At 45.3% G+C, this 26,715-nt stretch overlaps 1 protein-coding gene across 2 annotated transcripts; it reads right to left on the bottom strand.

The window, feature by feature from the left end:
• Positions 1 to 1,715: 1,715 nt before the first annotated feature.
• On the bottom strand, positions 1,716 to 26,090 carry eef2k (eukaryotic elongation factor 2 kinase). Of its 2 annotated transcripts, none has more exons than XM_063004041.1 (19): positions 25,857 to 26,090; positions 25,327 to 25,603; positions 22,468 to 22,539; positions 17,710 to 17,810; positions 15,070 to 15,130; positions 14,931 to 14,968; positions 13,316 to 13,487; positions 13,069 to 13,218; positions 12,179 to 12,311; positions 11,872 to 11,999; positions 10,665 to 10,863; positions 9,949 to 10,004; positions 9,799 to 9,870; positions 8,765 to 8,821; positions 7,186 to 7,320; positions 6,118 to 6,306; positions 4,175 to 4,299; positions 2,848 to 3,026; positions 1,716 to 1,922 (listed from the first exon to the last, which is right to left on the bottom strand). In XM_063004041.1, the coding sequence occupies exons 2-19, from the start codon at positions 25,573 to 25,575 to the stop codon at positions 1,813 to 1,815; spliced, it is 2,226 nt and encodes a 741-aa protein (XP_062860111.1). In that variant the 5' UTR covers positions 25,576 to 25,603; positions 25,857 to 26,090; the 3' UTR covers positions 1,716 to 1,812. The 2 variants fall into 2 exon arrangements, with proteins under 2 accessions (XP_062860111.1, XP_062860110.1); XM_063004040.1 differs by having other exon boundaries at positions 25,327 to 25,613.
• Positions 26,091 to 26,715: the final 625 nt, after the last annotated feature.

Here is a 26,715-nt window from a genome sequence, read left to right on the forward strand (position 1 = left end):
TTTAGTAAAAGAGTAAAAGTTCACACCAGCGAGGAGTAAAACAGGTAAAACAAACAGCCAAAGTCATAACACCAAGCACATCAGACTTTCAGAAAGCATCACAGCACCAGATCTGATCATTCATTCACTGGTGTCTCATTGGTTTGTTTTAATTCTCTGAGACAATTCCTGGTGATTAAAAAGATTTTATAAACACATTATAAACACATTATAAACACATTATAAAGCAGCCGTAACAAGCTGAATAACATAAAAAATTAATATTAGTACCGTTTCTTATCAGACACACACACACACACACAGTACAGTCATTTCTATACGCAGCTAATAAATCCTGCTACCTGAACCGAGCACAGAATCAGAACTGCAATCTGTTAATGCAGATAGTAAATAATAAAGGAAGATCTGCAGCGTAAAATCATCATATAATCTTTAACTATAACATAACTGAATTATTTAGAGCTTTTTTACACTATAAAGTCATGATGTCACTGCAATTCTACAACCCCGAATCCGAAAATGGTATAAAAATGCAAATTTCATTTGCTGTGACGTTGATGTGATGTGAGACAGGATGAACCTGAGATGTTTCATCTTCTCCTATTAATAAACATCCATTCCTGCATTTCAGACCTGCTTAACATTCCAGTAAAAGTTGGGACGGTAAAGCATTTACCGCTCTGTACCGCCTCCGTTCCTTCTCACGACACTTAAGAGACGTTTGGGCACCGAGGACGCCGAGCGATGACGTGTTTCCGTTATTTTGTCCCGTTCTTCCTGCAGACACATCTTAATGTGTGAAACAGTTCAGGGTTCAAGATTCTCCTCACGTCCTCTATCGGGGACAGAGCAGGACTGCAGGCAGGACGCTCCAGCACCCGTACCCTCTACTTTTGCCGATTCCTTGAATGGTTTAATGATATTCTGCTCTGTAGAGGGAGAACATGCAAATCTCTTCTAATATTTCTGTGAGGAACGTCGTTTTCAATCATTTGAATCATTTTCTCACACATTTGTGGACAAACTGGATCCTCTGATCATCTTTGCTCCTCAGAGACTCTGAAGCCTCTCCTGGTGCTGCTTTTGTACCAAACCATGATCACAATCACCTGTTTGAAATGAATTTTTTTTACCTTATTACGAGCCCTAAATTGCCCCTCTCCCAGGATTCTTTAGAACGTGCTGCAGTCCTGCTCTGTCCCCGATAGAGGACGTGAGGAGAATCTTGAACCCTGAACTGTTCCACACATTAAGACGTGTTTGCAGAAAGAACGGGACAAAATAACGGAAACACGTCGTCGCTCGGCGTCCTCGGTGCCAAAACGAGAAGGAACGGCAGTAAATGCTTTACCGTCCCAACTTTATTTGGAATGTTAAGCAGGTCTGAACTGCAGGAATGGACGTTTATTAATAAGAGAAGATGAAACATCTCAGCTTCATCCTGTCTGACATCACACCAAAGTCACATAAAAAACACAAATATAATATAACCATCATACAAACTAATGTTCACATTTCCTGTAGTGTTGTGCTCGTGTTCGTCTGGATTTTGTTCTTATATTTGTTCCTATTTTATTTTCTCTCTGCTTCCGTTTGCACCGGTGAGAACAGAGTAATAACAGAACCACACCCGCTCCGAATATTCACCCAAATCACCGGCGTGCACGTGCTTCACAAGAGCTACATATACAAACCCCCCCCCCCACACACACACACACACACACGCCCCGACACACCGAGCGACGCTGTAAAAGAGCCTGTAAACAAATCCCCAGATAAACGCTAACAGTCACGAGTCCAGTTCTGCTCCCGTCACTCCTCCATGGCTGACCAGGCCTCCTCAGCCTTCATGTAGTACTGATTAGCCAGTCTGCCCTTCATCGCCTCCATGGCTGCGTCCGCCGCCTCGGTGAACAGATCGCCTGCAGGAAAACAAGACACATCAAGGTCAACATGTACATTTACATTTAGCAGACGCCTTTTATCCAAAGCGACTTACAGTACTGTTACAGTATACAGTCTGAGCAATTAAGGGCCTTGCTCAAGGGCCCAACAGTGGCAAGCTGGCAGTGGTGGGGCTTGAACCAGTGACCTTTCGATTACTAGTCCAGTACCTAAACCACTAGGCTACAACAGATCATAAACGCTAAAAGTAATGGGACAAAGTTTTGGTGTTAAAAAGATGTCAGCTCAACCAAGAGCGCAAGTGCTGCAGTGACGCCCTCTGCTGGCTGATCGTGGTGCTGCGAGTGGTGAGTCGGAGGATAATAGAGATCAGTGCGTGACTCTCCATGCGTGATACGGATCTTCGTATGAACCTGGTGCAGGTGAAAAGAAGTGGTCGGCGCTGCACACGTGTCGGAGGGGGCGTGTGTTAGTCACGACCCTCCTCGGTCAGGAGTGGGGGTCCAGATTGGACCATCAGGGAATCAGATACGACTAAATTGAGCAATAAAGCAATAATTAATCAATATTTTTTTAATTTATTTATCACGTGTGGATTAAACCCAGATCTTTATAAGATTATTGATCTGAAGGACGCACAGGTTCGAGCAGGACGTCCCAGTTCCACACCTTGAATCATCATTTACATTTTCAGCATTTAGGAGATTCTTTTATCCAAAACTACTTACAGTACTGTTACAGTATACAGTCTAAGTAATTGAGGGTTAAGGGCCTTGATCAAGGGCCCAACAGTGGCAACCTGGCAGTGGTGGGGCTTAAACCAGCGACCTTCTGATTACTAGTCCAGTACCTTAATCACTAAGCTACACCTGCACTCAGGTCTCTCAGATTGCTGATACTGATGAGTACTGATGTTCAGGAGGAACTGATGTAGGTGCGTACCTGCTCTCTGAGGGTCTGCAGGCAGGCCGAAACTGCCCTCCTGGTACATCTCGGCCTCCCGGGCCAGCAGGAGGTATCGAGGTTCATCCTGCATCCCGTCGAACTCTCCCCCCTCATCGTAGTCGGTCATGTTCAGGACAGAGTCGTACCAGCGCACCGCCTCCTTCCAGTCCTTACCTCTGTACGATAATAACATCACATCAAATTAAATACAGTCATTTATTTTAATTTAAAGTCCTTAAAGTGCACGTTTATAACTGTGACATAATAAAACACATGATGATAAAGTTTTACAATATTTATACAGTATGGATGAAGCAACTGATCGTTAATTTAATTTAATTAATCTTGTTTCCAAAAACCCACAATTAATAATAAGGATTAAAACACAGCGTGAATCATGATCGGGTATTAAAGGATCCACCTGGATCAGGATCAGTCTGTACAAGCTGTCTCTGAGGGCTCATGGCTCACCACTGTGTTCCAAACTCCAAAAAATACATTTCTCAATGCAAGACTGCAAATAATTTAGTCTTTCACCATCTACTGTACATGATATTGTGGAAAGATTCAGGGAATCTGGAGAGATCTCGGTCTGTGTTGAATGTTCGTGACCTTTGAGACATTGCATAATAAATATAAATACAGCTACATGAACTCGGGAGCACTTCAGAAAATCATCGTCACTTAACACAGGCCGCCGCTGCATCAAGAAATGCGACCTGAACCTCTGTTACACACAGAGAAAGTCAGACATCAATTCTATACAGAAACGCTGCAGAGTTCTCTAGGCTCGAGATTATCTCAGATGGACCGAAAGCCAGTGGACACGTGTGCTGTGGTCAGATGAGTCCCGACACATAAAAAAGTCTTATTAATAGGAACGCTGATGGAACACAGGGGAACACGCCCCCGTCCTGACTTTTTTGGAGCGAGTCACAGGGATCAAATTCTAAACGTGTTTCTATTTACAAACTACAATGAAGTTAATCGGTGAAACATTAGAAATCAAATAAAGATTGAAGAGAGTCTTCTATTTACTGTGTTTCATAAAGCGTCCCAACTTTTACTGGAAATGTGGTTTATATTAGTTTCAAAAATTCTGTCAAAATAAAACTAGTGCAGTTCTAATAAAGTCCAGGTATTTCCACAAGTTGTTTTCATGTATTATTGTAAATGATCATCTTCAATAAGAGACAGATCAGGACTGCAGGCGGGAAGAATATGACCCTGTGATGTGTCTATACCGTGCATGGTATCACACTACTCAGAGCAGCCAATCTACCTTCTGCATGTGAATATTTTTAATAAAGAATATAAACTGTACCTGCTGGGTGGGAGGTTGATCCCAGTATCGAATGCTCTAGCCACCAGGATCATACTGGGTCTGTCCCCGGCCTCGGCGGCCTGCAGGAGGAGGGTGAAGCCTTTCCTCCGATTCGCTTCAGTATCCTGGTGTCACAGTGCAGAAAAACATCAAGTGACTAGAAAAACGACAACCTTTTTACACCCAAATCCAGGCGTGGCCGATTAGAGCTTCTCTCAGCCTGTCATGTGCACAGCAAGCCACTTCTATGGGCTTGTTAAGTCTGACGTCACACGTGACGTTCGGACCATTTCCGGGTCCAAACGCAAACAACTATGATATGATAAGATAAGATAAGGCTGAACCTCTGAACCTTTTTATATATATTGTAAAAGCAATATTGCACTAATTGTAATTTTCTATGTTTATTGTCATAAATATTTCCTGTTTGGTTAAATAATACTTATTTGAAGTGGAGACTTGGTATTTTAACTATTGATAATTTTTCCTGGTAATCAATGTATGCTGTTATTCATTAGTCCTCTTTGGTTAGCCCTTAAGAGGGCAGAATTGTATTGGCTCTATATACGGAAAATATATATAAAATATACGGAAAGAAAGAGGACGCGGAGCAATAGATTTTTTACCGTAGTTTTGTTTGTTATACGCCAATTGCGAACATATTGAGTTTTTATTTTGTTTTTATAAGAAACTTGGATTAATGGATAAGCCAATTTAAGAAGAAAGTTAAAATAAATAATGTTTGTGGAAAACTTATGGAACTCTGTGTCGCTGTCATTGGAAATTGGGTTTACAAACACGAGTCATAAACTTCTAGTCCTTCTCAATAGCGACCTGGACGAGAAAAGGTCTTTTATATATATATATAGACAAGATGTGCAGTACACTAGTTCATGTCATTATTTAATTTCATGTCAACTCATCAAGAGGTAAGCGGTCATATTTTTAATTCATTACATGAAAACTGACATTTCTGACTCTTTGGTTTTACTTTTAATCAGTAAAGCTTATAGCTTATAAAAATAAAAAATCCAGGATATCACATGTAAATTATATGAACATATTACATGTAAATTAAAAACAGCTTGAAACACGTGTAATGAATATACAATTTGACAGTTTACATTAAATTATGAACAAAAATATTACTTCATGATATCTAATTGCAAGAAAAGCGGTAGAAAGACAGTTGGGTAGTTTTTTTCCGACTCAGACACAGCACTGTGGTATATTGAAAATACGAGGGGTCTCAGCCAACTTGGACCCGGATGTCACGTTTCATAAGGTCGACACGTCACGACTTAACAAGCGGATTCACCTGCCAGGGGCGTGGTCTCACAGAGCACAGTCATACACATAAAGAGCCTTGTGCAGGTTCCTCAACCAGACAGCAGAGGGCGCACTTACACCAACAACAAGGAACCCTGTTCAGAAATAGTCCCGCCCTCTACAGACACACAGCCAATCGTGAACCTGGATGGCTGATAGCAGAGCTGAGATTCGAACCTAAGAGCTCCAGATTTCCACCCGAGTGCCCCAATAATGTGTTTCCCTTTGAATGACTGAACCCCCAGGATGACACATTTACATTTTCAGCATTTAGCAGACGCCTTTTATCCAAAGCGACTTACAGTACTGTTACAGTACACAGTCTGAGCAATTGAGGGTTAAGGGCCTCGGTCAAGGGCCCAACAGTGGCAACCTGGCAGTGGTGGGGCTTGAACCAGCGACCCTCTGATCACTGGTCCAGTACCTTAACCACTAGGCTACAACTGGCCCACACCACCCATCCAGGCACTTCCACCCTCCAGCCCAGGCAGTGATAATCAGGAATCCCTAGGTCTCTTTTTGTAAGGGAAGCATGAACCTCGTGTTAGCTGTACACAAACAGCCGCCGCCCCACTGCAGGTTCAGTTCTAACGAAGAGGACGATAAGAACACACCTCGAGCTCGATCTCAGGCAGGATGTGATGCGGCAGCTGCAGGTAACTCTGACCCAGAGCGACGATGGCCTCCAGCTCCCCACACATGGCGGCTCTCTCTAGATGGTACACGGCCGAGTCCTGATCCCACGGCGCGTCTTTCTCACAGAACCGACCCCCCTCGTGGTACCGGACCATGGCCAGGTGCACCTGAACACACACGAGTACAGTTAAGTACAGGACTGTATGGGTATACAAGCACTAACAGCAGTAACACACACCAGACAGGATCCCAATCACGCCCGTTACAGCTTTTCCACTAACAGAGTGCCGGAACTGGTTCCGGTTCCTCTGAACTAGTGAACCATTGAGGAACGGTTCCACGTTTCCGTCTGAGAGTGACGGTTCGGTAAGTGTACATGATCGTTCCATCAGCCGTGTAATATATAAACAACATGCAGAACCACACGGTCACACAGTTGGACAGTACGCTCTGGATGGTGCAGCAGTAGAAGTTTGTGAGGATTTGAGGAGACAGTTGGTCCTTTTTTAATCTCCTCAGTAGGTAAAGACGCTGCTGCGCTTTCTTCACCAGACACGAGGTGTTGTGGGTCCAGGAAAGATCCTCAGAGAAGTGGATTCCCCAAAACTTGAAACTGGAGACACGCTCCACCTCGTCACCGTTGATCTTCCGGAAGTCCACCATGAGCTCTTCGGTCTTCTCAGTGTTCAGGTGAAGGTTGTTGGATTAACACCACGTCACCAGGTGCTGGATCTCCTTTGATGCGGCCAACCACTGTGGTGTCGTCTGTAAACTTGATGAGGATGTTGGGTCTATGCAGCGGCACACAGTCGCGGGTGAACAGGGAGAAAAGCAATGGACTTAACACACAGTCCTGTGGGACACCAGTGCTCAGAGTGCTAGAGTGCTAGAGGACACCTGACTACCAGTTCTTCTAGCTGGTGGAAAAATCGCAGAACCATTCTGGATTTTGGCAGCAGCACCGGTCCATGACAGTGGAAACACAAATCAGAAACACAAATCAGAATCATGCCAGTCAGTCTGGAGTTTAGGAGTCGGTACTTCACCTTGCCCAGAATCGATTTTCCAATTTTGCTCTCCAGGAACTGGTTATTGAGCCGCTCCACCTCCACGGCCACGCAGGACGGTCGGTGGACATGAGCGCGGGACGAGTGGAAGAAGCTCCACTTCTCCTCCGTCAGCTGGAATCAAGAAATCAAGAATTAATTCATATAAACACAACACAGACTGTTTTCTTTTTCCTGGCAGTGTTCGATGCTCGGTCACAGATCTAATGCAGTGTGGGCATTTGGGGGGGAAAAAACGTGCCAAAAAACAACCTGCATTCACAAGAATGAGCAACAAAGCACCAGACGACCGATTATTGGTGGTGAGTGTTACGCTGTTACCGGCGCATTCACATGAGAAGCTTTTTGTGCTTCGAGCCCGACGCAGTAAAGTGCGCGGCGGTCTGACTGAACCCGCTAAGAAATACGCTATTCCAAGATCTCCAGGATTAAGAAGCGTAATGAAACGATATAGACGTGCAGCACGGCGCCGGTGCTGCTGTGGTACCATCAAAGCTTTACACAGTGAACAAACCAGCTTTTAGTTCTGTACCAGGTTTAAGTAGCACCAAACTTTGGATGATTTGGGTCGTGGAGAACTTTGATCTTTTATTTGAAAGCTCTACGATCGTCCTCTGACGGCTGCAGACGGTGTTTTTTAAGACGGAGCTTAATGATGCCGACCGGTGACCGGAGCAGATACGACTGAGGTCCTGCACACGGCGAGTAGTGCTGAGGGAATCATATGAACGCTTATATGAACGGAGACGATGTAGAAATTAAAAAGGAGCATTTATAAACATCGTTTTAAAAACCATGCAGCGACTTCAAATATTGACGTCGACGCTCATCGACTAGGTCAACCAATCACAGCAGCCCTAAGATAAAGGTTCCAGCATAAATGTGTTTGTTAGTTGTTGTGTTTAAAACTCGCTGCTTATTTAATAAAGTTCAATTACATTATAATTTATTATTAGTAAAACTAGTTAATGGTGATGGTGGTGATACACGAGCAAGCCTCGGAGCCAAAAAATAGGTTCCAGCTTTCAAACAGAGATTCAGTTCACCAGAATCCATGCAGTACGAGCAAGAACATACCAAATCTTTCCAATCTCGATAAATAAGTCCAGCATGCATCAGTGCACCAAAGATGCAGAAGAGGGCTCGAGGCCACCCAGCCTTACAGTACCGGTTCACCAGGGGCATTTTCCACTGCACAAAATACCAGAACTATTTAACAGTACCACTGGTACCAGTTCCAGTATAAAAGGTGTTTACACAGAGATCCTCGGACGAGCCGGACGTGCAGTGGAACAATGCCCCAGCGGTACCAGGATGGTGGGGAAGGGGGGGGGTGAGTGTGGCACATGCAGGGAATCACCGTCTGAGATTCGGGGCTGGTTAAAGAGCCGGAGAGCTTAAACACCACCGTCTGCTGAGGGAGGTGAGAGGAGGGCGAGAGTAAACCAGCAGGGTTACATGAGGTGAGATATGGGGTGGAAACACAGGGTTACATGATTATGATTATGATGGAAGTTTGGAATGGGGGGGGGGGGGGGGGTGTATTAGGTGTATTTACCCGACGGACGCTGTCTTCGTCCGACTCCGAGTAGTGCCTGTTGTAGACGGGACGAGGCTAGAAAAGCAAGCATCACAAAACTGTTTATTAATTCATTACGATTAATTCAGTGTAGAGTGTAAATAGAAGCAGGTTTAGAATTTGATGCTGTAACAGACTCCAAAAAAGATTGAAATATACACTGATCAGCCATAACATTAAAACCACCTCCTTGTTTCTACACTCACTGTCCATGTTATCAGCTCCACTTACCATATAGAAGCACTTTGTAGTTCTACAATTACTGACTGTAGTACATCTGTTTCTCTACATGCTTTGTTAGGACCACCACAGAGCAGGTATTATTTAGGTGCTGGATGATTCTCAGCACTGCAGTGACACTGACATGGTGCTGGTGTGTTAGTGTGTGTTGTGCTGGTATGAGTGGATCAGACACAGCAGCGCTGCTGGAGTTTTTAAACACCTCGCTGTCACTGCTGGACTGAGAATAGTCCACCGACCAAAAACGTCCAGCCGACAGCGCCCCATGGGCAGCGTCCTGTGACCACTGATGAAGGTCTAGAAGATGAGCGACTCAAACAGCAGCAATAGATGAGCGATCGTCTCTGACTTTACATCTACAAGGTGGAACGACTAGGTAGGAGCGTCTAATAGAGTGGACAGTGAGTGGACACGGTGTTTAAAAACTCCAGCAGTGCCGCTGTGTCTGATCCACTCATACCAGCACAACACACACTAACACACCACCACCATGTCAGTGTCACTGCAGTGCTGAGAATCATCCACCACCTAAATAATACCTGCTCTGTGGGGGTCCTGACCTTTGAAGAACAGCATGAAAGGGGGTAACAAAGCATGTAGAGAAACAGATGGACTACAGTCAGTAATTGTAGAACTACAAAGTGCTTCTATATGGTAAGTGGAGCTGATAACATGGACAGTAAGTGTAGAAACAAGGAGGTGGTTTTAATGTTATGGCTGATCTTTTGTGGACCTTAGTGCTGTGTTTTCGTATATTTTCACACCCCTCTTACGTTATGCTCGCCCGGGTCTCCCTCACTGCGCTTCTCACTCGGGTAACCGCTGTCCCCTCCGCTCTCCGAGTCCTAAAAACACAAACAAAGGAATTAAGATTCAGTAACAGAGTTAAAATTGTACTTTATTATAATCAGTAACGTTCTGACCTTATGGTTGAAGCTGTTTCTATCCGTATCGCTCATTTCATTCATCGCTGACCAGCCTGCAGAAACAAAACAGTGAGACGCCTAACACAACAACACCACACGACCTGAGCACAGACACTACAGAGCCAAAAGTATTGGGACGCCTGACCGTGAGCTCGTCTGGCGCCCTGTTTAAAAAACAAACCCTATTTAAATAGACAGATCTCCCTCTGTTTGATGTTTTCAGCTAGAACTGTGGGAATTTGTGTCTGTTCAGTCAAAACATGGCAGCATTTGTACGGCTGGGTGCCGAGTGATCAGTCGGTGTTCCGGTTCATCCCAGAGCTGTTGAACGGGGCTCTGTGCAGGACACTGTGCAGTCCAAAGTGACTTACAGTACTGTGACTGTTTATTATCTAAGCAATTGAGGGTTAAGGGCCTTGCTTAAGGGCCCAACAGTGCCAACCTGGCAGAAATGGGTCTTGAACCAGCAACCTTTCAAATACTAGTCTAGTACCTTAACCACTATGCTACACCTGCCCTAGCTGTTCATAGAGCTCGCTCATGCTGGAACGAGAAAGAGCCTTCCCTAAACTGTTGCTGCAAAGTCAGAATCATATCATCCCCTTGATATAACTGATTTATTACACCTGTTAGCGACCTGTTAGGGGCGTCCCAATACTTTTGGCCGTACAGTGTATCTGAGGTACAGTAGGAACAGGACTCGTGAACTGTACCGAAAGGCGAGCGGCCCACAGACACGCCCTGGCTCATGGGGGAACAGGGAACCGAGTCGGGATCGCTGTGGGCGTCGTCGGCCGAGGACGTCTCCGAGAGGCGGGACAGGAGAGGGGGCATGCGGCTGAGCGAGGTGGTCCGGACCCTGCCCGACCCGCACTGCTCCTCACAGCCACGCAGGACCGTCTTCGCCGACTGCTGCACAGTTATAAACACAAAGATAAACAGTTCAAATAACGTTTACATGCAGAGCATTTCATCACGCTTCATCCAAACAGACTTACAGTTATGACTAAACATAGTCTGAGCAACTGAGGGTCAAGGGCCTTGCTCAGGGGCCCAACAGTGGCAACTCTCTGATTACTAGACCAGCACATTAACCGCTGAGTAAGCGCTGACCTCAAACGATAACTCTCAGATTTCGACACCACGATGAGCGTTTTCACTGGCTGTTAGAAAACATCGGCTTTGTGTTCTGCTAATTAATTGATGTATATAATAAAAAAATAATAATAAAACTCGTCGTCTCCGCCCTTATTCATTAAATTTGAGTAAAACCACGTGGGTGCCGTCTTGCCACTATCAGAAATTTGGTACCAGTTCTTCGGACATCTACACACAGGCATGATTGACTAACGTCCGTGTATGGACGAGTCAGATGGATTCCGATTCCTCATAAGCGCTGCAGTTACGCCCTCTGCTGGCTGATGGATGGTGCTGCACAGAGACGGGGGATCGTGGAGATCAGTGCGTGATGCGGATCTCTGTATGAACCCTGGTGCAGGGGAAAAGAAGCGGTCGGTACTGCACACGTGTCGGAGCAGCAGTAGTGTAAAGATGAAGCTGGGGAATTGGATATGACTAGATTTGACTTCATTTATCTAATCCAGTCTAAGCAATTGAGGGTTAGGGGCCTTACTCAAGGGCCCAAGAGTGACAACCTGGCAGTGGTGGGGCTTAAACAAGCGACATTTCGATTACTAATCCTGTACCTTACCCACTGGGCTACACCTGCCCATATTAAACTGCACACACTACAACAGTGCAGCTTCGCAGACACAGAGTGCGTGTGCTTGCCCGGCCTGCCTGCAGCCCCGATCTGTCTCCTGTCACTTTAATAGGAACGCTGATGGAACACGCCCCCTGTACGCCCCCGACCGTTATCAGTTAAATAAAGATTGAAGATGGAAGTAAACCCGTGCTGACCAGCAGCTTGTTGGTGCAGTCCAGCTGAGCGCCCTCAGCAGGGGACAGGTCGAAGGGCGTGAGACCCATGCTCTTACAGATCTTGTTACACAGGTGAGAGTGGAAGAACAGCGCCATGCCGCGAACACCTAGGGAACACACATCGCGTACGTCAGAGGGTCTCTGTGCAGCGCCGTCGATCCGCCAGCAGAGGGCGTAATTGCTGCAGTTATGAGGAATCCCCTCAGCAATTACGCCCTCTGCTGGCGGATCGACGGCGCTGCACGGAGACGAGGGATAACGGACTAAAAGCTCGTTAGCATATTACCCAAATTTCCGTCTCCGAAGTCGGTTCCTATCTCGGTGTGGATCTGAGGGTCGGTGTAAAGGTCACCCACACCCTGGATGTCCACCACGATCAGCTGGTGACCCGAGCGCTCGAACGTGAAGTGGCTGAAGGCCTGAGAATAGAAATCACCACATCAGCTCTACAACATAAATCATTTCTATTAGGAGCGTCACTACATTTCACCGTGTGCTGCTGAACGCTCGGAGGATTTCAGTACAAGCGGTGCTGTATTCATGCCACAGTCAACACTAATCACCGTCCAATCACAATCCTCGAGGCACCTGTACAGAAGTAGAGGGACGTGGAGATCAGTGCGTGACTCTCCCTGCGCGAGACCGACCTCACGCGCCGATCCACCGAAGTACGGGGGTCGGTGGAGCGCGTACGCGTCGGAGGGAGGGCGTGTCAGGAGAACATACCCTCCTCGTACACCGTCAGGAACTGGATACGACTAAACTGGAAGAAAAAGAGAGTTCACTACAGTCTACAGTTCATCTGTAATGTGCTTCCTGTTCTTCAGCTATTTTACTATGTGGACCTTCCCCATGTTGTCTAAAAGAAACTCGTAGTCGTCTATAACTAAACCCTCTTTATTTTCTTCTGTCTGGTTTCTCAGCCACGCCCCAAATTCAGTACTGGATTGTGATTGGACGGTGATTGGTTGTGATAGTGGCACGAATACTGCTTGTACTGAAATCCACTGAATGTACATGCATGTCACTATGGAGCGGTAGTGGTGTGTGTGTGTGTGTGTGTGTGTGTGTGTGTGTGTGTGTGCTGGCTCTGATTCCTCTCCATAATCGGGGGGATTAATGATCAATCCCAAACATCACCTCATAACCGTTCCCGTTAACTTTCGGACACTGTACCTGGGGCGTGAGGCGGATGTTATCGTCCCTGACGAAGCCCGAGTTGGAGTTGTACTTTATATACTGGCCCTCGATGTAGTGCTCCAGGTGGAACAGTGGTTTCCCAGGACGGGACGTCATTTCCAGGACACACATCTGCATTATATCCACCTGAAACAGAAGGAGAGGAATCCAGATGTTCCCGTTAACATTCCACCAGAGGAAACCAGAGGCAGAGGATCTGTGAAGTATTTGAAATAAGAGGAACCTGTTTAGGGGGGCGGTGACGGTTGAACTCCTCGCCCCATAGTTTCGCCTCCATCTGTAGCCGGACGTCCTCGAAGTAAACGTCCCGGTCCACCGTCTCCATGTAGCGCTTCGCCACGTAGTTCGACGCCGATTTCCAGTTGTGGCTGTGCGAGAAGTTCGACAGCTTTTTTCTGCAAAGATAAAACACACGACATCACGCGGCTGAGGATTACACGACCAATCAGAAGCACAGATTTTATTATTATTATTTATTATTTATTTATTAGGATTTTAATGTCTGTTTTACACTCTTTGGATTCATCAGTTCAAGTTTAATATAAAAAACAATCATGGACAGTTTAGTATCTCCAGTTCACCTCACTTGCAAACCCACATAGACACGGCGAGAACATGCAAACTCCACACAAAGAACCCGGACTTCCCCGCCTGGGGATCAAACCCAGGACCTTCTTGCTGTGAGGTGACCGTGCTACACACCGAGCCACCGTGCACAGATATTTTTTTCTTTTTCTCTGAATTCTCCCCCCCAATTTAGTCGTATCCAATTACCCTGACTGCGTTATGCTTCACCACCGATACAACCCTGCACTGCTGACTGAGGAGCTTCGCAACAGACCTACCGAGTACATATGCGGATCAGCTTTGTGCACGGGGAGCCACACCCTGATCAACATTATTCCCCAACCCTGCGCAGACGCTATCAATCAGCCAGCAGAGGTCGTAACTGCACCATTACGAGGAACCCTGGTCCGGCTCCCATCCCTGAACATCCCTGATACGATGTACTCAAGATCCCAGCTCTGGTGTGTTAGCGTGTTTTACCGCTGTGCCACCTGAGCAGATTTAAGAAGGTACCGCTGCTGAGGATAAACCAGGGGGACGCAAATAAAATACCACCATCAAGGTTCTGTTTCAGCTTTGTGGTTTCCTACTGTCTAAGTCTTTGTGCGTGAAGGAGGGTTGAGTCCGTGAGGTTCAGTCTGAGGTCAGTGTAGCAGGAGCTGGGATGAGTTTTACACTCACTGTGCAGAAAACTGTAGTGTGTAAATGAAATTAATTCTATTAAACTAATTATTTACATCTTTTCTTTATGTTCCTTTGTGCTCCATCACTCTTATAACATCAGTGTTTGTTTTGTTTTATCATTTTTACAGAGTTTTTTTTTTTTTTTCATTCTACATTTTATTTTCTTGTTTCTACACTGTTTTATCCTGGTCAGGGTTACAGTGGGTCCAGGTTCTCAAAAATGACTGGGCGCAATGCAGTAACACGCCCAGGACAAGTCAAATGCCAAATGAACACCAATACACCCCCAAAAACCAAAACTGTATGTAGTTTGTCTGCCTGAGTTTTTTTTTTTTTTTGGGGGGGGGGGGGGGGGGTCACATAGAGCTTAGCGTGGCTCTCCGTACGATTCAGCAATTCGGCTCTTTGTAGGAACCCAACACTGACAGGAGATGAGAAGCGGCACAGATTGGACACGTGTCGGAGGGGGCGTATGGTGATCTGACTCCTCGATCAGATTGGTGATCGTGCAAGCAGGAGCGGATTCACAGTGGGGAACTGGATATGACTAAATAAAGGGAGATACAAATACACTGGACACCACTCACGTTCTGAAGCACTCTCTCATGGCTCCTCTCCCAAACGGCTGTAAAAGAGAGAATTAGTCGTTAATAAACACAAACATTTAATTATTTTAGTACGTCCAGACCAGCTGATATTCCCAGAACTGCTGGTGGGTTTTATTACCTGAGAAGACATCTTGATGAAGACCTGGTCCTGAGCCCATTCACCACTAACAGCACTGTACCTACAACATGAACAGACGGATTCAGACTGTGATGGATACAACGACTGACTGATGATATTTAGATATCAGTCTCGATGAGCTGCAGTAAATAAAACCAGGTGAAGGTTGAGGGGTTAAAGATTAAATAAACATGAGCGTGATGCCTGTAGCGGTGACGTCTGGTACCTCACGTCTAGTTTGCTTTCATGACTTATCTGGACACCGGGTGGCACAGTGGTCTGACGTGCCAGCGCACCCCTGCCTAGTGTTCGAACTCGTGAGATCCAGTCTTAGCAGAGCCGCCACCCTGGCCGGGCATCCACACAAACATTCATAAGCGAGTCTGAGGGAGTGAAGGTCGAGGGATGTGAAGATATGTGCCAAACACGCTGGTGTACGAGCGTGGGGACTCGAGTCAGAGTCGCAAAAAATGACTTGTAGACAACAAAGGTCAGCGTGTGTTAACATTAGTTACGTGTGATAATTATATATATATACTGTATATATATGTATATATAATTATTATTATTATAAATATTCTGCTCTCTAATAATAATAATAATAACGCTCCGGCCGTCTTAACCCACAACACACACAATGTGTAAATGTTCCAGCAGCTTCCGGTGTAGTGATGAAGCGTCGCTCCCTACTCCCTACACAGTCTGAAGTTCACTTCATTTGAACATTCTCGTTACCTTTGGATCTGAATCTCACTTAAAATGGTGGAATACCCTACGTAGTGCACTTCACAGTAACGACCGGGGTGAATGGAACGCTCCTACAGAATCGGTGCTGATGGTTGAAAGACGCTTTCTGAACCAATCAGAGCTTCGGATTGTAATTGTTAGTAAGAAATGCTGTTATCTGCATTTATTCGGTTTGCGTCACACAGATGACGTGGTAATGAAACGCTCGATCGGCTTTCTAACCACTTCCTGTTTTACTTCACCACCGGGAAAAGTTTGGAGGTTTTTAATTATAAGCACATTTACAAAATAACGGATTCTGTTCCTAATGGGACACACGCTTATAAATGTAATAGCATCTGGAAGAACAGAAGCTAAGGTAAGCAGCGGTTATGATGGTTTTTGCTGTGTTTGGGATTTTGGCCGCTGTGCCGTGATTTATCGAGCGCTTTTGTTCTGTAATGAAAACAAAACGTATCAGTTGAAGCTTTTAACTGGAACCTTCTTGTTACAGAAATTACTTTCATTTACACAATGAGGAGGAAAGTAAAGACACGAAGTAAAACGGCTAAATACACTCGCTAATCTGTTGTTGTGTTTATCTGAACTTACAGATTATTTCTTTATTTCTGCGCTACATTTATAATATATGTTTTGTGTAGATTATATCGACTCCTGACTCGACTCGGACTCGTATTTTGTGACTTGTGAACATCGCTGACAAGGAGGGTATATTTTTTAGTCCCGTCTTTTCCCACCCAGCAGACTAGTGGCCAAATTTGGTCCGCTGCACCGTCTGATGGACCGTCGGTCTGTCGGTCCCGGATTCTGTAAAGCTGCTTTGAGACGTCTATTGTAAACAGCACTGTACTAATAAATCTGACTTGACTTGACAGAGTGTGTGTTACGTGTTGCGTGTGTTACGTGTTGTGTGTGTTGTGTGTGTTACGTGTTGTGTGTGTTACGTGTTGCGTGTGTTACGTGTTGTGTGTGTTGTGTGTGTGTGTTCCAGCAGGGTCTCTGAGCTCCCACAGTCCAGTGCAGCGTCAGAGACGAGTCTGAACCTACTGCACGCCGCTTTTATTTACACGAGTATCTGCGCACCCCTGCGCTGGGTTCAGAACTGCGTGTACCATGTTTAGCATTCCATCTCCAGCACTGTTGGCTCTGGGTCAGCACTGGCTCCCAGCCATCCAGTGTATATCAGCCTGACAGGGGCGCATCCCTCTGTTTAAATTTAGAACATCAAGAGGGACGTGGACTCGACCGCCCTCCTTCTCCGTTACACTCCGTCACTATATACTATATACGTGATAGATTTCAGGGCTGGGTGTCACTGAGGCTGTCTCACAGCAGGACGGTCGCAGGTTTGAATCCCAGATCCTTTCTGTGTGGGGTTTGCATGTTCTCGCCGTGTCTGTGTGGGTTTCCTCCAGGTGCTCCGGTTTCCTCCCACACAACATAAACAGGTGTATCTGAGGGAGTGAAGATATGTGCCAAACACGATGGTGTACGAGGAGGGTAATATTTTGTAGTCCCGTTTTTTCCCACCCAGCAGACTAGTGGCCTTATTTACCGTCTGCACTGCTGATCGTGCCTGCTAGGGGGCGCCCAGCCGACCGGTAGTGTTGAGCTGAGACTCAAAACCACAAAGACGTGCAGTCAGGATAACTGAAGCTGCAAACCTGACCTAAGTGTGTGTGTGTGTGTGTGTGTGTGTGTCCACTGCGACCCTGACCAGGATAAAACAGTGGTAAAACAGCCACTGAAATACTCAGGTGTCTATTACACTAGTCCACCAGAGTTACGACGTGCGTTTAAAAGTTTGAACAGGAGAACAGACACAGCAGATGAAATGAAGTGATATGAAATAATGAAATGTAATTAGGATGAGAAACTGGTCCCAGTACAAACCTGTATCGTATACAGGGCTCGGTGGGAACCTCCTCCAGATGGAACTCGGCCCAGGGGTCGGGCATGGACCTCGCCTTCTCTATAGCGTGTTTCCACGCGGCCTGAGGCGAGAAGAGATAACGAACGATTATTAATTATCTCAGCGTAAACGATCACATCCTCTCTCACAGACACACTGCTGGACTGTGATTATCACCGTCTCCTTCCTCTGTATCAGTTCATTACATGTGAACACGACTGTGTAGGATCAGCTGCACTCATTTTAGGTTCTGGAAGACGTTTCACCTCTCGTTTAAAACCTGGGGAGGTGATGGGGCGTCCCGGGTCTTAAACCTCTAATGGATTTGTCACCTCGGAGGTGTCGCTGAGAGTCGTCGACCCGCCCTGCCATCATGTGAGTCGTTAGAATCATGTGACTCGAGGTGCGAATGAGGGTTTAACCACCCCGTTAACACCCCCGTTCACACCCCCGTTCACACCTCGACCCATGTGACCATAATGAGAAGTGAAACGTCGTCAAGAACGTAAAAGAAGTTCAGCTGCCCTCGACTCGAGAATAACAAGTAAAGAAAACACAAGTGGTTCAAAGCAGAGAGGACAAAGCAGGCACAGAAAGGGAATGGAGTATGACGCAGGATTATAATAAATTCATGCAGGCGTAAATATGTTAAAATCGTCATATAAAAGCTCAACAGGGAAAAAAAACATGGTGTTTAATGGGGTATCAGCAAAATATATGTTTTAATGAACCTCACAATCACGCTGGAGCAGAAAAGGACAGAAACTTAAATGCATCTCATTTTTCTATCAAGATAATAAATTATTATCTGTTATTAAAGGGGGAAAAAAGCCCAAACAAAACACAATTAATAACCCAAACACCTCTGCACTGGTTTTTACACACATGGTGTAAAATAAAGGTGATAATAAGGACACAACACAACCAGAACATCTCTGTTGCAGAGATCGGGACTCGAGTGGCACACACAGCGACTTCAGACTCGACTCGGATTCGTTTCAAATGACTCAGACTCGACTCACAAAAATATGACTCGTGAACAACAAGAGTCTCTAGAGTCAGCATGTGTTAACATTAGTTACGTGTGATAATTATATATATATATATATATATATATATATACAGTGTATCACAAAAGTGAGTACACCCCTCACATTTCTGCAAATATTTCATTATATCTTTTCATGGGACAACACTATAGACATGAAACTTGGATATAACTTAGAGTAGTCAGTGTACAACTTGTATAGCAGTGTAGATTTACTGTCTTCTGAAAATAACTCAACACACAGCCATTAATGTCTAAATAGCTGGCAACATAAGTGAGTACACCCCACAGTGAACATGTCCAAATTGTGCCCAAATGTGTCGTTGTCCCTCCCTGGTGTCATGTGTCAAGGTCCCAGGTGTAAATGGGGAGCAGGGCTGTTAAATTTGGTGTTTTGGGTACAATTCTCTCATACTGGCCACTGGATATTCAACATGGCACCTCATGGCAAAGAACTCTCTGAGGATGTGAGAAATAGAATTGTTGCTCTCCACAAAGATGGCCTGGGCTATAAGAAGATTGCTAACACCCTGAAACTGAGCTACAGCATGGTGGCCAAGGTCATACAGCGGTTTTCCAGGACAGGTTCCACTCGGAACAGGCTTCGCCAGGGTCGACCAAAGAAGTTGAGTCCACGTGTTCGGCGTCATATCCAGAGGTTGGCTTTAAAAAATAGACACATGAGTGCTGCCAGCATTGCTGCAGAGGTTGAAGACGTGGGAGGTCAGCCTGTCAGTGCTCAGACCATACGCCGCACACTGCATCAACTCGGTCTGCATGGTCGTCATCCCAGAAGGAAGCTGACGCACAAGAAAGCCTGCAAACAGTTTGCTGAAGACAAGCAGTCCAAGAACATGGATTACTGGAATGCCCTGTGGTCTGACGAGACCAAGATAAACTTGTTTGGCTCAGATGGTGTCCAGCATGTGTAGCGGCGCCCTGGTGAGAAGTACCAAGACAACTGTATCTTGCCTACAGTCAAGCATGGTGGTGGTAGCATCATGGTCTTGGGCTGCATGAGTGTTGCTGGCACTGGGGAGCTGCAGTTCATTGAGGGAAACATGAATTCCAACATGTACTGTGACATTCTGAAACAGAGCATGATCCCCTCCCTTCGAAAACTGGGCCTCATGGCAGTTTTCCAACAGGATAACGACCCCAAACACAACCTCCAAGATGACAACTGCCTTGCTGAGGAAGCTGAAGGTAAAGGTGATGGACTAAACCCAATTGAGCACCTGTGGGGCATCCTCAAGTGGAAGGTGGAGGAGTTCAAGGTGTCTAACATCCACCAGCTCCGTGATGTCATCATGGAGGAGTGGAAGAGGATTCCAGTAGCAACCTGTGCAGCTCTGGTGAATTCCATGCCCAGGAGGGTTAAGGCAGTGCTGGATAATAATGGTGGTCACACAAAATATTGACACTTTGGGCACAATTTGGACATGTTCACTGTGGGGTGTACTCACTTATGTTGCCAGCCATTTAGACATTAATGGCTGTGTGTTGAGTTATTTTCAGAAGACAGTAAATCTACACTGCTATACAAGTTGTACACTGACTACTCTAAGTTATATCCAAGTTTTATTTCTATAGTGTTGTCCCATGAAAAGATATAATGAAATATTTGCAGAAATGTGAGGGGTGTACTCACTTTTGTGATACACTGTATATATATATATATATATATATATATATATATATATATATATATATATATATATATATACAGTATAATTATTATTATTATTATTTTTTATTTTTATTTTTTTTTATTACCCCTTTTTCTCCCCTTTTAGCGCATCCAATTGTTCAATTAGCATCGTGCTTCCTCTCTGTCTATGCCGAACCCTGCCCTGACGGAGGTGATTGAAGCTAACCCGTATCCCCTCCGAAACACGCATCTTTGCCACCCACACATCGACGAGTTTGGCGCCACCTAGCGTTGCATGCGGAGAGACACACCCTAAGGGCACCCCCTCCCATCTCTGTGTAAGCGCCTCCAATCAGCCGGCAGAGAACGCAATCGCATTCTGACAGAGAGAGACCCACATCCGGTTCTTTGTCCCACCCCCCACATGAGCAACCGGCCAATCGTTGCTCATATAGCCACTCAGCTTCGAATCGGTAAAGCAAGGCTGGATTCGATACGACGCTTCTCAGAATCCAGCCCTGGTTGCAGCGCGTTTCTTTTTACCGCTGCGCCACCTGAGCGGCATAATTATTATTATTAACCCACAACACACACAATGTGTAAATGTTCCAGCAGCTTCCGGTGTAGTGATGAAGCGTCGCTCCCTACTCCCTACACAGTCTGAAGTTCACTTCATTTCAACATTCTCGTTACCTTTGGATCTGAATCTCACTTAAAATGGTGGAGTACCCTACGTAGTGCACTTCACAGGAACGACCGGGGTGAATGGAACGCTCCTACAGAATCGGTGCTGATGGTTGAGAGACGCTTTCTGAACCAATCAGAGCTTCTGATTGTAATTGTTAGTAAGAAATGCTGTTATTTGCATTTATTCGGTTTGCGTCACACAGATGACGTGGTAATGAAACGCTCGATCGGCTTTCTAACCACTTCCTGTTTTACTTCACCACCGGGAAAAGTTTGGAGGTTTTTAATTATAAGCACATTTACAAAATAACGGATTCTGTTCCTAATGGGACGCACGCTTATAAATGTAATAGCATCTGGAAGAACAGAAGCTAAGGTAAGCAGCGGTTATGATGGTTTTTGCCGTGTTTGGGATTTTGGCCGCTGTGCCGTGATTTATCGAGCGCTTTTGTTCTGTAATGAAAACAAAATGTATCAGTTGAAGCTTTTAACTGGAACCTTCTTGTTACAGAAATTACATTCATTTACACAATGAGGAGGAAAGTAAAGACACGAAGTAAAACGGCTAAATACACTCGCTAATCTGTTGTTGTTTTTATCTGAACTTACAGATTATTTCTTTATTTCTGCGCTACATTTATAATATATGTTTTGTGTAGATTATATTTACTCGTGACTCGTATTCTGTGACTTGTGAACATCTCTGCTCTGAGGTTCTGCAAAATCTGTTTTGGATCCAAGAGGACGTCAGTATCTGTAAATATGACTACAAATTACAATATTATATTATTATTATTATTATTACTGCCATCCTGTCCACATTTCGTCCAGTTCTAGACATTTATTTATAATTTCAGTTAATTTTATGAATGTATTAAATTTTCTGCTGAAGCACAATGCTCTCTGATCAATCCCTTTACACTTTGGAATTGTGGGTAATGTAGTCTACCACTTTTCCAGCACAGTCAAAGTTTTAAAAGTCGAGCGTAGAATTACTGTGAGCTCTCAGGAGGGTCAGATTCACACGTTACTACAGTCGTTTTACTTCTCTCAGCAGAAATAACGTGGATTTATTTTTAACATCTCAGTGTGGAGCGTGAGCTGCTGTCCTTTTTCTTGCTGAAGCACGTAAAAGAAGGAACAGGTGATTCTGGGGGGAGGAGAGGAAGGAATTTCTGGGGTGGGCGAAAGAAAGCACGTGCACACCAGAATACAGGAGCTCAGAGAGAGAGAGAGCGAGAGAGAGAGAGAGCGAGAGAGAGAGAGAGGCGTATTAATGAGGTATGGAGAGGAGCGTGTAGGTGGTGCAGAGGGATGACAGAACTTGAATGAAAGTTTGAATGTTCCACGTACCCGACCTTTCTCAGTTAAAGAACCAAACCTGACCGAATGTGAGTGCACCTCTGCCTCGCTCGCATTTTTGTTCTAAGGGTAGATAAGGGCAGATAGAGGGAAGAGTTAGACAGAAGTAAACTGATTAAACATCGTCCGTCGTGTCTTCTGGACATAATTCTGTCCGATTCCACTGTTTCTGACGTCACCGTGCACAGGAATCAGATCAGAATTATGAAGGATTAAAAGTGATGCAGTTCAGCCCTGTGAGCATAAGAGTGCAAAAGAATGAAGCGACAGATCCATAAACTGTCCCAGTGAACCAGTTAATACATGAACACAGTATAACTGAGAAAAAGGAACCGCCGTGATGCTTCAGACCGGCCTGCTTCTCCTTATACGGCAGAACTGAAGAGAAAAACATGCAGTCGTGTACAGCTCTGCAGGAAATACAAGCTCCTCCAAAGAAATAAAGTCAGGATCTCAGTAGAAATGAAATTCTAAACATCCTCTAATATTATCTAACACTTTGCAACATGAAATGCATCAATAAACACTTGGATTTTTACACATTACTTTATGGACAATTCTATACACATCATATAGCACGTAGCAGTTTATAGAAATACTGGAACTGTAATGTTGAACACATTTATAGTACTGGTTTAATGCACCAGCAGTGGTTATTAAAGCTTATTTATTTGGCATTTTCACCAAATCAGTGAGTATCGGCTCACATTTTACATGAACCTTCAGTCTCCGATACTGGGAATGGATCAGAAACAGAAGCATGTTGGATGAGATCTGAACCACTAGCACTACAGGACGATCAAGGGTGCAATTACTTTTTATCATGAGCACATCACAAGCTGATTTAATGCGTGATGGCTTTTATTCCAAACTCAAATCATTCATTCATTTATCTCTGTTTTAGCACCACTTTACCCTGGTCAGGGTCGAGGTGGGTCTAATTTTCTCCCAGTGTATCGTGCTGGTGGATCCCTGATTGTAGGTGAGGAGGGTATATTGCTGCTCACGCCTCCTCCGACCAGCGTGCGGCCCTTAGTGGAACCCTTTTCCACCTCTCTATCTGCCAATCAGGGTCCTTACACAGCGTTTGAAGACCCCGCCCACATAGTCCGGTCATCCCGCCCTAGCAGAACCGTGACTGCTGCAGGCACTGCCGATTACGCCCGCTAGATGGCATAAACGCCTCGTTTCGAACCAAGGAGTTCAGTATCTCCAACTATCCCACACAGACACAGGAAGAACATGCAAACTCCACATAGAAAAGCCTGGACCGCTCCACATGGGAATCAAACCCATGACCTTCTTGCTATGACGTGACAGTGCTACCAAACCAAGCCACCGCGCCGCTTACCAAACCCAGATCAATATTTCATTGTTTTTCAACGCTGTTCCAGATCAGATACTTCCAGTGGGAGCCTAGTGGGTGAAGCCTTGGGATATTAACCACACAGCCACTGTTGGGCCCTTGAGCAAGGCCCTTAACCCTCTCTGCTCCAAGGGCGCCGTGCGATGGCTGACCCTGCACTCGGACCCCAACTTCCAAATAAGCTGGGATACACGAAGAAAGAATTTTGTTGTACTGAACACGTGTATATATATGACAAATAAAAGCATCTTCTCCAAACTCAACACAGAAAGAACCCAGACCGCTCCACGTGGGAATCGAACCCGACACGACAGTGCTACCAAAGCTAAATCAATGTTTTATTATTTTTCAGTGTCACCATGGCTTTCCAGGAGCTTTTAAAGACTGGATCAGGCAGCACGGTGGGTAGCACTGAAGCCTCACAGCAAGAAGGTCCTGGGTTCGATCCCCAGGTGGGGCGGTTTTGCATGTTCTCCCCTTGCCTCCAGCAGCTCCGGTTTCCTCCAACAGTACAAAGACGAGCAAGTTTTGATATGAAGAGTGTTCATTAAGAATGACTGCGCAGTTGTAGCTTAGTGGTTAAAGTACTGGACTAGTAAGCATAAGGTTACTGGTTCAAACCCCACCACTGTTGGGTCCTTAAACCTCACTTCTGCTGAAAATATAAATGTAGAAAACATATGCAAATATATATATATACACCGATCAGCCATAACATTATAACCACCTCCTTGTTACTACACTCACTGTCCATTCTATCAGCTCCACTTACCATATAGAAGCACTTTGTAGTTCTACAATTACTGACTGTAGTCCATCTGTTTCTCTACATGCTTTGTTACCCCCTTTCATGCTGTTCTTCAATGGTCAGGACCACCACAGAGCAGGTATTATTTAGGTGGTGGATCATTCATGGTGGTGGTGTGTTAGTGTGTGTTGAGCTGGTATGAGTGGATCAGACACAGCAGCGCTGCTGGAGTTTTTAAACACCTCACTGTCACTGCTGGACCGAGAATAGTCCACCGACCAAAAATATCCAGCCAACAGCGCCGCGTGGGCAGCGTCCTGTGACCACTGATGAAGGTCTAGAAGATGAGCGACTCAAACAGCAGCAATAGATGAGCGATCGTCTCTGACTTTACATCTACAAGGTGGACCGACTAGGTAGGAGCGTCTAATAGAGTGGACAGTGAGTGGACACGGTGTTTAAAAACTCCAGCAGCGCTGCTGTGTCTGATCCACTCATACCAGCACAACACACACTAACACACCACCACCATGTCAGTGTCACTGCAGTGCTGAGAATCATCCAGCACCTAAATAATACCTGCTCTGTGGGGGTCCTGACCATTGAAGAACTGGACTACAGTCAGTAATTGTAGAACTACAAAGTGCTTCTATATGGTAAGTGGAGCTGATAACATGGTGGTTATAATGTTATGACTGATCGGTGTATATAGCAGGTATGGGTCAGAGCTTCTCACCTGGTAGCTGAATGAGCTTTTGGGCAGTGAGCTGGAGAGCTGCTGTTTGTGGTGGACTCGTTTCTGGAGGTAATCACAGATCTCTCTGCTGGGACTGACCGGATCATCAGTGATGGGGAAGATGAAGAAGTCCTCCTCATCATCATCTACTGAACTGTCATGACCAGATGACAGGGACGTGTGGTGGCCTGAAGCCCTTTTAAGGCTGTCAACCTCCTCCATGGTAAACATGAGGTCCTCTTCTGCCATCCTGGTGTGTTTACAGGAACCTGTAGATCTGAAAGAGACTGAAAGATGAAGAACAAGGACGAGACGATGGTCAGGAGATTGTTCTGGAGAAGATGGTCAGGAGATTGTTCTGGAGAAGATGGTCAGGAGATTGTTCTGATGGAGATGATCGGATCCACACTGCTGGTCTCACAGGATTACCGATTCTTCTCAGGACTCGTTAGCATGTTGCTAATAACAGAAGCAGTACAACATTCACACCAAATTCTTCTCTGATAACAAACACACATAAACACACACACCTCAGTTACTGATCAACCAGAGGAACCAGAGTCCGGAAGCCACCATCCACAGGCCAGCCTGATCTTCAGCTCCTCTCTTCTCTTCTCCAGAGCTTCAGCTGAAGGAGCTAAAGTGCATCCGTGTATTAAGCTGCTTTAGTTACATTCATTAAATAAATAAACCTTTAGTTTTTAATCAGAATCCCTGAAATGCTTCCATATGCAGAAGAAACGTGTCCCAGCTGCAGCTCTGCCCACTGCTCACACACACACACACTCATAGCTGCACACACAGCCCAGTTATTTCATTCTACAACGAGTCGGTTCAGTGAGTCGGTTCATTGAATTGTACGTTAGGAGTCGACTCACGGTGAGTTGTTTTTCTTTATGGTCCACCATTGATGCAATATAAGTGCTTTAAAGCTGCATTAAAGTTAATTTTTAATATATTTTATATTGTATTATTTATATTAATATTGATTTAATGACTGTATGGTTCACTGGAAAGCTCTTTTCCCTATAGCGCTCCACACTAGATTTCTCACAAACTCCTATATACACTATAGTGCCAAAAATATTCGCTCGCCCGCCTTCACACACATATGAACTTGAGTTCAAGCTGAAACACTTACCATATAGAAGCACTTTGTAGTTCTACAATTACTGACTGTAGTCCATCTGTTTCTCTACATGCTTTGTTGCCCCCTTTCATGCTGTTCTTCAATGGTCAGGACCCCCACAGGACCCCCACAGAGCAGGTATTATTTAGGTGGTGGATCATTCTCAGCACTGCAGTGACACTGACATGGTGGTGGTGGTCAGACACAGCAGCACTGCTGGAGTTTTTAAACACCTCACTGTCACTGCTGGACTGAGAATA

The sequence above is a fragment of the Trichomycterus rosablanca genome, chromosome 10 (assembly GCF_030014385.1).
Source record: "Trichomycterus rosablanca isolate fTriRos1 chromosome 10, fTriRos1.hap1, whole genome shotgun sequence".
Lineage (NCBI taxonomy): Eukaryota > Metazoa > Chordata > Actinopteri > Siluriformes > Trichomycteridae > Trichomycterus > Trichomycterus rosablanca.